At 62.8% G+C, this 12,115-nt stretch overlaps 1 protein-coding gene across 15 annotated transcripts in view; it reads right to left on the bottom strand.

Annotated features, from left to right (window-relative positions):
• The window catches only part of NCOR2 (nuclear receptor corepressor 2), a 187,252-nt gene that overhangs the window by 71,111 nt on the left and 104,026 nt on the right, over positions 1-12,115 (bottom strand). For all 15 annotated transcript variants that reach the window (XM_045535005.1, XM_045535015.1, XM_045535014.1 and 12 more), the window contains 3 exons: positions 9,715-9,893; positions 6,681-6,735; positions 4,197-4,295 (listed from right to left, as the gene is read on the bottom strand). In XM_045535005.1, coding sequence (XP_045390961.1) covers positions 4,197-4,295; positions 6,681-6,735; positions 9,715-9,893 — 333 coding nt within the window. The remainder of the gene's footprint in view (positions 1-4,196; positions 4,296-6,680; positions 6,736-9,714; positions 9,894-12,115) is intronic.

Raw genomic sequence — 12,115 nt, forward strand, 5'->3', positions numbered from 1 at the left:
CAGGTGTGGGGGGGTGAAGGGGCCGCATTCCAGGCCTATGGCAAGGCCTGCAACTCCCTCTATCAGAATATAGAGAAGCTTCTGGAAGGTGGATGGCACCCTCCAGCAAACAGGAAGGCACCTCACCACACCAAATGGCCCGAGCACGTTGCTGGCCTCACAGCGGACACTGAAGTGGGCCTCGCTTTTCCGTGGACCAGAGAGAGAACCCCGCCGCAGGCAGCGCAGCTCTGAGCCCAGAGATGTCCAACGGGCACACTTCTAATCACCATGATGGACGGACAGACAGACAGCTTTGGTGCGGGGCACGGGAGACAGGGCGGGGAAGGGCGGTCCCTGAAGCCCAGGCCTGCACCTGCACCAAAGCGGTGGTGTCCTGCTGCACTGGCTGCGGCCAAGCATTGGGGCAGGTTGTGACATCTGTCACTCGTAGCTTTGCAAATATGCAAATGCACAGGCCGCCTGCAGGCTGGACTGGCTAGATCACCGTTTGAGAAGGGACTGGCTGCCCTCGGCCCTCGGCCCTGCAGGGAGCGACTCAGCTCAGAGCCGCCCACACAGGTCCAGCCCGCGGCCTCCGACCTGCCCTCCCAGCCCGACTGGGACACCCTGGAAGGAGCATTCCAGCTCGGGAGCCCCCCACGGGGGTCCTGCCTGAGACTCGACTTCCCGCTCTGCCACCTGCCCCGGGCTCAGGGCCCGACCTACAGCACTGAGGCTCTCAGAGCACGGCCCCGACCGGGACGGGAGCCGTCAGAAATGCAGGGTCTCGGGCCCTGGCCCTCCTGTGGGGTGAGGAGGGGGTGGCCCAGTGCCTGAGTTTCCACAGCCCTCCCGGCGATACCAACCCGTGTTCGCGTTTGAGGACCCCGCCTGGGACGCAGCCCCCCCAGCACGGCCCTCGGAGTGGACTCCAGGGGGCCCGGCCCCCAGCGGTCAGTGGGGCTGAGGAAGGCAGACGGCCCAGACGGCCCTGGAGAGCCACTTCCCACTGTCGGCCCTGTGGTCTAGCGCCCCTCCTCGATCCCACGTGGCAGAAATGGCGAGGGGGGCTCACCCCGTCCCCGAGCCTGGCCGTGAGCCCACCAACTCGGGAAGTGCACCGTCTCCCAGGTGGGACGTGGGGGCCGTGGAGCCTGGGGGGCTGTCGTGCCCCCTGCAGCCTGTAATCGGCCGGTCCCTTCGTTCTACTTCCCTGAATCACTGTCTGATTCGCCTCCAAAGCTCGGGCTCGACCGCCCTGGCCTGCGGACGCACCCACTAAATGCCCCGACGAACACACACACTTGGCACACCCGACGGGCTCCTCCGGGGCGGGCAGGCTGGCGGAAATCGGGCGCGAGGGCCCCGCGAGCGGCATCTGTCACGCTGACAAGTGAGCGGCCACTCGTGGCTGTCCTCGGCAAAGACGTGGCCCGGAGCCACGGGAACCGCGCCAGGAACAGCCTCTCTGCAGCCACCCACAGCAGTCTCTGCGGCCGCCGGCCACCCAGGAGACAGGGGGGTGTGCTCGGGGACAGAGGCGCTGGGAGAGCGCGGGACGCAGAGGGGAGACAGAGATGGCAGAGAGACGAGGAAAGACGGGAGAGGAACAGCCCCCAGCACCGCCCTGGAGACACGCGTGGCAGGGAGTGACAGAGGCCAGAGACACACGCTGAGCAGCTGGGGACGCACAGGGCTGGGTCAAGGGAGAAGCTCAACAACAGAGAGGCCGACACAGGGTGGGCACCCAGCCCCGGACACAGGCTCGGTCGGCACGTCCCACCCTGTCCTGACTGCCTGCACCTTCCCGCCCGCCGCCCCAGTTCAGGGGGTGTCTCCACGGCACAGAGTCTAGCTCACCCAGGGTCGCCCCCTCCAGTGTTCACAGCACCATCACCACTGCCACCAAAACGGAGCCTCACCGTGAGCCCACCCGCCTAGCAGAGCCCGGCACGGACCCAGAAAAACCCATCATCTCACGCGCTCAGGCAGGGGCCGGCCGACAGAAGACGGCTTCTCGGCCAGAGGGCAGCCACCGGGGCCCCCCAGGGGCCCTCCCTTCAGCTGCAGCTCTGGGAGACGAGTGTCAATCTGCCTCCCTGGCGGGTCCAGGCCACGCCAGCACCTTCTTAGCGGCCGGCGGGAGGCTAGGGAGCCCCGTCTCCCAAGGAGAGAGACAGGAGCCTCCTGCCGGGGTCTTTCCGTGAGAGGCGGAGCACAGAGCTCCACTTCCCCACCCCGGGAGCCCCGGCCTGAGGCACCAGAGACACGGCACCAACTCCCAGGAACCCCAGATGCCCCAGCTAATCCAGGACATCCCAGACGAAAACAGAGGTGAGTTTCTCCCTGCTATAGAACATTCTAGCGTTTCCCCAGTGCCCAGGTCTGGCCCGGCCTCTGTCCAACTCACATGATCCCCTCTCCCCCAGCTTTACCATAGTCGAACCCAGAGGTCTCATACCAGGGGCTCGGGAAAGATTTCGATAGCAAATGTGACTTGTTTGGCCTACAGCGTGCTTGGTTGTTTTCCTTTTTCAATTGTGACCTAAGATTTAAAAATCGGGCAATTTCACATAAAACCAGGTTGCCAGCTCACCATCAAAAATCAGATCTGGCAGTTTGGGACCACTTGGCCAAGAACCAGCTGGAGCTAAGACAGGGTACAGCTCTCTGGTGAGCCACAGGCCTCACCACCCCCTAACGCTGCCCACGGACACGGAAGCCAAGGGCGAGCCATCACCAGTGGAGTTTGCACTTCTCCTTTCCACAGGGCAAAGAAACATCTCCCTTCACCCACCAACAGTGAGCAAAAGAAAGAGGGTACCATGATTTTCCCCACGGCTTCAATTCACTGAGGGTCCTGGATGGCACTGAGATCCTGTTCCAAAGACTCCCTGCTGTTCCTGAAGATGCCACAGGCTCTCTGGTGTCCCCGTGCCTTTGCACGTACTGCCCTCTCTGCCCGGGATCCTCCCAGCTGCATCCTGGCCCACCTGAGGGCTGCTCCTCAGCCTCGTCTTTGGAGCCTTCGAAGACCTCCCTCCAAACCCCTCCTTCCTGGGGAGGCACAGCCTCCCGGGGCTTTGTTGTCACCTTCACTCTCCCCCGGCTCCTCCCAGCCACAGTCCCCAGGGGAGGAAATGCCTCCAATCCAGCGGCCACCAGCAGTGCCCCTGCCCCTGCAGTCCGCCTGCCTCCTCCCCGCACCTGCTCTGCCATGGTCCCCAATCGCCCGGGAGCAAAGCAGATGCGCCCACTGCCCTCCACCTCCCAGATCCCCAAGGATGCAGGACCCCCTTTCACACGTGTGCCCGTCATCTCTGCATGATTTACTGCATTTTTCCCTCCAGAGAAAGGGTCTTGCTCTGTCATCCCCACTGGAGTGCAGTGGCATCATCATAGCTCCCTGCAGCCTTGAACTCCAAGGCTCAGGTGATCCTCCCACCTCGGCCTCCCAAAGTGCTGCGATTACAGGCATAAGCCACTGCACCTGGCCGGGATATTTTTTCAAACCAACTCCTTTTTCCTCTAAGCTCAGAGATCAGCAAATTTTTTCTGCAAAGGGCTGGAGAGTAAATAATCTACACTTTGCTCCACTGCACCGTAGCACAAAAGCTGCCAGGGTGACATGTGAACAAATGGGCGTGGCTGTGCTCCAATAAAACTTTATTCACAAAAGCAGGTGGTGGGCTGGACTTAGCCCAAGAGTCCCCAGTCTGCCCCACTCCAGCGTAAATGATACTGGTTCATCCTGAGCAGGCTCAAGTACTGGCTATTTTTTTCTTTCAAGTATGCATTAAAATAAACACGCAAAACCATTAAAATTTAAAACACGTTAAGTGTGTGGACCACCCCAAGTCGGCCCGGGAAGCCCTTACTTTGGGAACGTGGCTCTTTCAAGCATCTCCCAGCCAGGAGTCCTGGAATTTTCCAGGCTGAGAATGCAAGTGGCCAGCGGTCCCCAGCTCTGTCCTCTGCTGCTGGGGCGGGGGGAGGGGCAACAACAGCCGGGCAGGGCGAGCACCCCCGAGAGTGGGTCCCCCTAGATCTGCCGCCACTGGCGGGAGCTCACACTGACGGGCCAGCACCGAGCAACACCAGCTCAGGGACACGGTCACCCCCAATCGTGCAGGACGCCAGCCACCGAGCGGGCAGCTGCTGGGTGCCGGGGAGCTGGGTCCCCCAGGACAAGCACCCCCCACCCCGCCTCTCACCTGGCTCTTGCCGCGGCGCCGATAGCTCCGCCTCACCAGGCTCTTGTAGTTCTCATTCTTCTTGGTCAGGTAGTAATAGAGCACACACTCAGCCACCGTCTGTGGACAGAGAGAGGGCGCTGAGGAGCGAGCGGTGTGGGCATTGAGAGCAGAAGGCCTGGGTTCAAATCCTGCCTCCTCCACGTGCCAGCCGGGTGACCTTGGACAGGTTACCTGACCTCTCTGTGCCTATTTCTCATCCGTAAAATGGGAATGATAACAGGGCTGACTTCCCACAGCTGCCCCGAAAACCAGGTAAGTCAAGGCGCAGGTAACGCACTTAGGACGATGCCCGGCACAGAACAAACACTATGGAAGTTTTACCTGTTGTCACTACTGCCACTATCAATAATAATGACCTCATTATATGTCACCCCCAACCCTTACGGAAAACAAGGGCTCTCGCTCACAGCTGGGCAAACTGAAAGCCGTCCCCAGGCACCGGGCTGGGTTTTCCTTTCTCTCCTTTCAGCCTCCCCCCCTTCCCTGATATGTGGGGTCCCGAACCACCTTCCCCAAGCCCCAGGATCAGGACTGACCCACACCCCCTGCAACCCCGCCAAGGCCGATTTCTTCTCTGCCTGGTCTTTCCCACGTGGTCTGGTCTAAGGCTGGCGGTGCCGCTTGCTGGGAGAGCAACCAGCCCTCCCCAGACCCGGCCAGACGCCATTCTCGAAAGTAACGCCATGATGCCCCCACCTGCGGGCACAAGGCCCAGCGCCAGGTGCCGGCTCACTACTGCCGCCAGCTGTTTCTGACACAACGTCAAATGCTTCTGCGATTCTCGGGCCAGTGCCGAGCCAGGAACCCGCCTCTAAGGGACATTGCACGAGGCCTACTAGATGCAGAGGTGGCCTGGGCCTCAGACCCTCAACGGCCCTGAATGAAAAGCCACCAGCCGGCCACCTCCAGAATGTACCAGGAACAGACGCTGCTCCCAGGAGACCCCAGGCTAACTCTAGCCCACCGGGGTGATCCACACAGCAATCAAAAAAGGCATTTTATAATCAGGTGCCAGTATTTGCAAATCAGGGGACACGGGAGCCCAACTTGAGTGCCTTCCTGTGCTGAGAATGACAGACTGGCCCTGAGTGGCAGCTGCCCCCACAGACAGGCAGGGCCTGGCCGGTTCACTTGGTCCCCACCCGCCCTCGGCCTCACTCACTGTCCGGACTGGCCTGTCCCTGCCGGCCACTCAGGGGGCAGCTCCCGCTCCAGACCTTGCTGGGATCTCTACTGAAGTCCCATCCTGGGCTGCTCTGAGCCACAGCGCCCCATCAAGTTCACCCTCTGGGGTAACGACTCCCGCGCCCTCATTCCCAGGGTCGGTCAATCGCCTACGCCGAAACGCCTGCCTCATCTCGGGGAGCCCGAACCCAGAGCGCGCTGGGCCGTGCACACCCCTGGGGAGCTGTCGTCACTAACTCAGAGGACAGGCTATTTATAGGGCCTGCTTCTCCACACTGGTTTTTCAGGCACGGAGAGGTTTTCCCCACACGGCCTCATCTCTCTCCTTCTAAGGTTATCGGCGCGCTGGGGCCGACGCCGGGACCCTGGGATCAGGAAGCCTCTCGTAGCAGGCTGTCTGCAAAGCCGGGGTGAGCAGATGCCCCCACCGCTGAGCGATGCGACTCAGGGGACCCGGCCCGGAACTCACAGGCAGCGGCGCCCGAGGGAACCATCGCCCTACCCCGTGACATCAGGGGCTCCGGGGGCCACCGCGGCTCACAGCCTCGTCCAGCCCACGGTGCCACCTTCCCACCTCCCACGGCCTCTCCCGGCACTGCCCAGCCAGGCCTGGGGTGCAAAATGGGGGATTTGCCGTCTTCCGGGGGCGCTTTGGGCCTATGTGCCACCTGGAGCCACTCTGGGCCGGGGTCTGGGGCCAGGTGGGTCAAACGCCAGTTCTACGTGAAGGTTTGTCCCAAGGGGGTGGGGACTTGTAGGCCACGCGTCTGCCGTGGCATGAGGGGAGTCAAAAAGGAAACCATGACCAGGAGAGGGACCTAGAAAGTTGTTCCATCCAGTCCCTTTGAAGCCTGCCACTCTGCTCACAAAGCCTCGACTGGGATGTCGGGCGCGGCAAAGCTTCCAGAACCATCCACAGTTTGCAGGATGCTCGGTGCCACCTCTGGGGAGCTGGCCGGGCACACAGGGCTCAGGGAAGCCCATCCGTCCTCCCAGCTCTCCTGGGGCTCCCAGGGCTCCAGCAACCCGAGGCTCCGCCCCCAGGGCCCGGGAGGCGGGGCTGGGCCTGCACTGCTGCTCCCAGGAGGAGGGAGGAGGAGGAGGGGAGGACAGTGGCCCGAGCACCGGCCCAGGCAGGCAGAGGCCCTGTGGGCAGGGCAGGAGGGTCCTCCAGCCCCAGCCCAGGAGGCTGCCCACGGAAGTGGGTGCCACAGTGGCGGGGGCGGGGCGGCCGCCGGCCGGAGGGAAGAGACTCACCTTCCTCTCCAGGGAGGAGGCGATCAGGCCGAAGTTCTTGGGATGCTGCATGAACCTGCGGGAAGACGAGGGCGGGCGTGAGCGCGGGCCGCGGGGGGCTTCCCTCCCGGGCGGCCGCTGAGCTCCCAGGCGCCTGCCATCTCCACTGGCCCGGCTTGGCGGGCACCGCCCCACTCGCAGCAATTAAGCCCAGGGGGGTGTGGGAAGGGCGGGTGGGGACCCAGGGGTAGGAGAGGGCGTTCCTTGGAGTGAGTCACTGGCTTTAGCGCCTTTGAAAATATATTTGTTTGTCCTGCTGGAGGCGGCTTCCAGGAAAAATGAGGACATGCAGCTCTTTGGTGGGGGTCCCCCCCCTTTAAAATCTGCTTTTGTTTCTCTCTCCAGCTGGGTCTGGGAAGACGGGCCTCGCCCAGCCCACATGGGGCCTGCCTGGGAACACGGCGGGCCCCCCACCACCGAGGTCACGGCCCGCCAGGCTGCTGGGCCCCCCAGGGGAGGTGGGAGCAGAGGCTCGGGTGCCCAGGGGAGGCGGGGAGGCGGCGGCCAGCCAAGGAGGCAGCAAGAATGGACTCGATCCGGAGAGGGGGTGGGGAGCTGGCACGGGGCCAACTGGCTTCCTGCGTAGCTGGGAGAACTACTGGGAAACGGCTGGGCCAGGATGAAATGTCAGGGCCAAGGGAGCAGGCGAGCAGCGGGTGGGGGTGGGGACCCGGGTCGAGGCGTGCTGGGGCCCAGGGGTACCGGGTGGAGTCCCCGGCCCCAGCCCAGGTGTCCCCACGGCCCTCCTCCGGGACAGAGGTGGGGAAGGTGGGACCTCCGGCTCTCACCGCGGGGGACTGGGCCGCTGCGGAGCTCGACCTGCCGGGCCCTCCAGATGGCCGGGTGGGAGGCCAGCGGGCCCCTCCCTGGTCCCCAGCCGGACACCGGAGAATCCAGAACAGCCTCTTCTCTTCCCCGAGGAAGCGGCATGTCGCAGAGTGGCAGGCCAGCTTCCCTGCCCGGGATCCCGCCCTGTGCAAGCCTAGAGCCATCCTGAAGCCCTTGTCCTCCATCTCCTTGCCCCAGTGACATTTCCTGTTCCGCCAAATCCTTCCCACGGGGTTTCACCAGGCAGTGACGGGGCCCCCAGAGACCAGGAACCAACCCTGGGCATCTCCCAGTTCCCCCGACCCCCACCTGCATCCCCTGCCAATGTTCGTGAAAAGCTTTCTGTGCACTGGGTCCCTCATGACAGCTGAACACGGGAGGCAAGGATGCCAAACCCATTTTACAGATGAGGAAACTGAGGCATGCGTTTACTTGGAGGCCCCGAGTGCTATCGATTCCTCTGCAAATGGGACTGCACACCAGGACCACCTCGACGGACACAGGCTGCCAGGCTGTGTGTCACACGGACCAGGGCTAAGCCAACCCTGCAGACACCAGCCCGGCCCGGGTCTCCCATGTGTCAGCCACTGAATTAACAGAGTGTGAAACCGTGAGGCCGGCAGGGCAACTGGAAACCTCTAGAAAAGGCCAAAGCCACAGAACGTGCCCCAGAACACCCTTTTTTAAATAAGAAAACGTAAAAGTAAATTAAAGTATCAAACATACCGAGAGGAATTTAAACACCTAACGCAATAGTCGTTCTCAACATCCATGACTGTCCCATCGTCACCTCCCTGGTTTCAAACTGTGAAATGCGCTCAGCGGAGAACTCGATTTCACAGCACGGCCGCGGCCGCCATCGCGAGCCAAGCACCGGGTTTTCCGCGCCTGAGCAGTAAAACCCAAGCCCACCGCGGGCTGTCCCCGAGACGCCGTTTCCGTTGGAGACGGCAGAATCTGCGTGGTGGGTACTCAGGGGATCAGATACCAACCCTGTAATTTTATGTGTGCTTTAAAATTTCCATAATCAAAAGCTATTCTAAAAAATGTTATTTTCCACCAAAGACCCTCCCGGATAGCTCCCCGTGCCGTCCCCAAGCCGCAGCACCTGCGCCGGCTAATTGGCCCAGCCTGGCCCGGGACCCAGCGTCACCGCACCCCTCGGGCCCCACCTGGCGCCTCCCACGCTGGACTCTGGTCCCCACCTGGCAGCTCCACACTCGTCTCCCCCAACATGCCGTCATCGAAGAACCCCCCCCCCCCAAGCGTCACCTTTGGTCCTCAAGCCCCGTCTCTGCTTTCCACAGCCCCCAGCCCCAGCCTCTCCCTTCCGGGGGGGAGTTTGAATCCTGCCTCCACTGCCCGCAAGCTGCGTGGCTTCTGTTAAATGTCCTAACCTCTCTGTGTCTCCATTTTGTCCCAGGTGTGCTGGGGATGGCCTGGCTGAGCTGTTATAAGGGATGAGAGGGACAAACACACAGAGCCCAGGAGACACTGCCATCTGCCTGAGATCAAGAACCGGCTCAACAAACAGCTACTTTCAAAAGCCAACCAACCAACCAACCAACCAGCGAGCCCCTGGCCAGTCACGGCCCCCTGCCCAAGGCCGGGGCTCAGCCTCCGAGACCCTCTCGCCCTGCTCTTCCGACACACACCAGGACACCTTCACACCTCCCGCTGGGCTGAAGTGTGTCCCCAGAAAATTCGTGGCCACCCAGAACCTCAGAACGTGACCTTCTTTGGAAACAGGGTCTTTGCAGATATAATTAAGACGAGGTCACACTGGATTAGGCTGGACCCCAAGTCCCATGACTGATGGCCTTGTAAGAAGAGGAGACACAGGAGCAACAGCCACGTGACGATGGAGACAGACATTGGAGCGATGTGTCCACGAGTCCCAGGACGCCAAGGACTGCGGCAGCCCCCAGCAGCTAGGGGACCGGCAAGGAACAGGCTCCCCTCCCAGCCGCCAGAACCCGCCGACACCTGCGTTTGGACTTTCGGCCTCCAGACCCGGGAGGGAACAGAGCCGTGTTGCTTTAAGCCACCAGCGCGTGGTCGTGTGTGCGGGACACGTGTGCGGCGCGGGGACAGGGGCCTGGCAGGGGCCTCGGCAGGGCAGGCTCCGGGCCCAGGGAGGGCCACGCCCGGGCGGCCCAGGACTCACTTCTCCCGGAAGGTCTCTTTCTCCTGTTCGCTCCACATGTTCATGACCTGGCGGTCCTTGTACACCTTCATGGGGTCGTCCATGAGCCCGTTCATGTTGATGAACTTGATGCGCTGCTGGTCCGCGTCGTACAGCATCGGCGGGATCACGGCCAGCTGGCGCATCTGCTTCTCCAGGTTCTGGGGAGACACGGGGGGCAGAACGCCGGGGTCAGGGCACGCGGGCCAGAGCGGGGGACCAGGTGAGGTGCGGAAGGGACAGGGGATGGAGGTTCTGAACCGGCGCCCAGAGCAGGGAAACGAAACCAAAGAGAAGGAGCCGGAGAGGGAGATTTAAAGGCAGCCCGACGGTTTACGGTGGGCAGGGCTGTAAATTAACCGGAGGGCAGCAGCTGAGCCTTATCTGCAGCGGGAGGGGAGCAATGAATCTTCCCTCTGGAAACGCAAGCGCCATAAAACACCGCAGGGAAGATGTTCGGCCCAGCTGGCCGCAGCAGCCCGGGCGGGGAGGGGTGGCACCAAGGGGCGCGGGAAGGGACCTTCCCCACCCCCCAGCCCCGCGTGCAGCCCCCTCAGCGAGCCCACCTGGGATCTTGCCCGCCCAGCCCCGCGCTCAGAGGAGTCAGGCGCTGGCTCCTAATGCAGCGCCATGACTATTAAGAGGCTCTGAGCCGCCACTCAGCTGGGCTCATTTCCCCAAATCTCCGCAGCCTGCCAATTACTGGCGATTAATTACCCATCTCCGGAGGCAGGCGGGGGGCTCAGCGTGGCCAAGGTCAGCCAGTTCAGATGATCTGGCTGCCCCGGCGCCCACACCCAGCCTCTTCAGTGGCTGTCCGGGACGCCCAGCCAGGGGTCAGGGCAGGGGGCACAGCTCTGACCTCACAGGCAGCCCCCCCAGAGGCCCGAGTCTCCCCGAACTTGGAGCAGTTCTCCAACACGCAAGCTCTGAGCTCCCCTGGCTGCCCCAGAGACAGTGAGGCGGGACCCCCTCCGCTCTCCCGTGGGCTGCCTCCCTGTCTCTTCCTGCCGGCGTGTGCTGCCGCCGGACGCTCCCCCTGGGAGGGTGGGGTCTCCCCCTGCCCAGCCCCCTCCCTCGCACACCCCTGGGAACCTAGGGACACCCCCGACTGGCTGAGGAAGTTTCTGTCCCCAATTCCGTTTCCCACCTTCACCCAGCGCCCTGGACACCCCTGAGGACTCTGGCGGCTGCATTAGCACGTGGCCGGCACCGGGGGAATGGTCCCCTGGTGGGGGTGGGGGGGAGAGGAGGGCGTGAGGGACAATCAGCCCAGATCCCTCACACCCTCGGCTGTCAGGCCAGGCACGCTGGGGCGAGGGCCACCTGCTGCCAGTGCAAACTAAACTCATGTCCTGCGGGACCGGGAGCAGAAATGGACCCAGCCGCGCGGCCCAGCAGGCAGGGACGAGGCCTCGTGCCCGTGAGCAGTGGCTTTCTGAGTTCTGCTCTCTGTCGACTGGGTGTTGTTGGAAACAAGCATGTTACCATGAGAAGTTTCAAAGTGAAAAAGAAAAAGTTCAATGGCCTGATTGTCTTTGAATTCCCTGCATCAGAATCACGGGGGCGCTTGGTAAAAACGTGGATTCCGGGGCTCTGCCCCGGCCCAGCTGCGTCTCCGGTGGAAACTGCAATTTGCAGCAGCTGCCCTCCCGGGGCCACCCAGGCCGCTCCAATCTGCAATCCAGCACGCCCGGGCCACGGGCTCCGCGGCCCCACGGAACATTCTGCCACAATGGGGGAGCCACTACCTGCTCTGTCGGGGGTGGCAGCCACGAACCACAAGTGGCTAATGAGCACTTGAGCTGTGCCAAGCACGACCGAGGAATCCAATTTTTAATTTTCTCTCATCTTAGTTAATTTCAATTTCAGTGGCCACGTGTAGCTCGGCCGTACTGGGCCGCAGCTTCCAGAACGTCCCATCTGGACAGAAGCTCTCCCCGGACAGAAGTCCCCAGGGAGGAAGAAACGTGCCCCCTCGTGTCTCCTGCAGTGCTGGGGACGGAGGGGACGGAGCAGTGTCACACTGGATGCCTGACCCCAAGACCCAGGAGGGGACTGGCTGGTACAGACCCTTCTCCAGGAGAAAACACTGCCTCTCCGCTTCCCGCCCATCTCTGGGCCCCGGTGACCACAGCCAGGGTCTGGGCACCGTGGGGAGGCCCAGGGGAAACAGGCTGTGCCCCGGCCGGGAGGGCTGAGCTTCCCGAGAGCAGGTCCCCAGCGGGTGGACGGCCGGCGTGCTGGGAATTCTCCGTCTGGGCCCCGCACGCTCCCCCGACCCCGCCAGGCTCTGGGCCCCCCCGAGGCTGACCCTAGAACCTGCACCTCTCAGGCGCTCCTGCCCTCTGGCCTCTGGCTGGACTCAGGGGTGAGAGGCGGG

The sequence above is a fragment of the Lemur catta genome, chromosome 21 (genome assembly GCF_020740605.2).
Source record: "Lemur catta isolate mLemCat1 chromosome 21, mLemCat1.pri, whole genome shotgun sequence".
In the NCBI taxonomy this organism is placed as follows: domain Eukaryota; kingdom Metazoa; phylum Chordata; class Mammalia; order Primates; family Lemuridae; genus Lemur; species Lemur catta.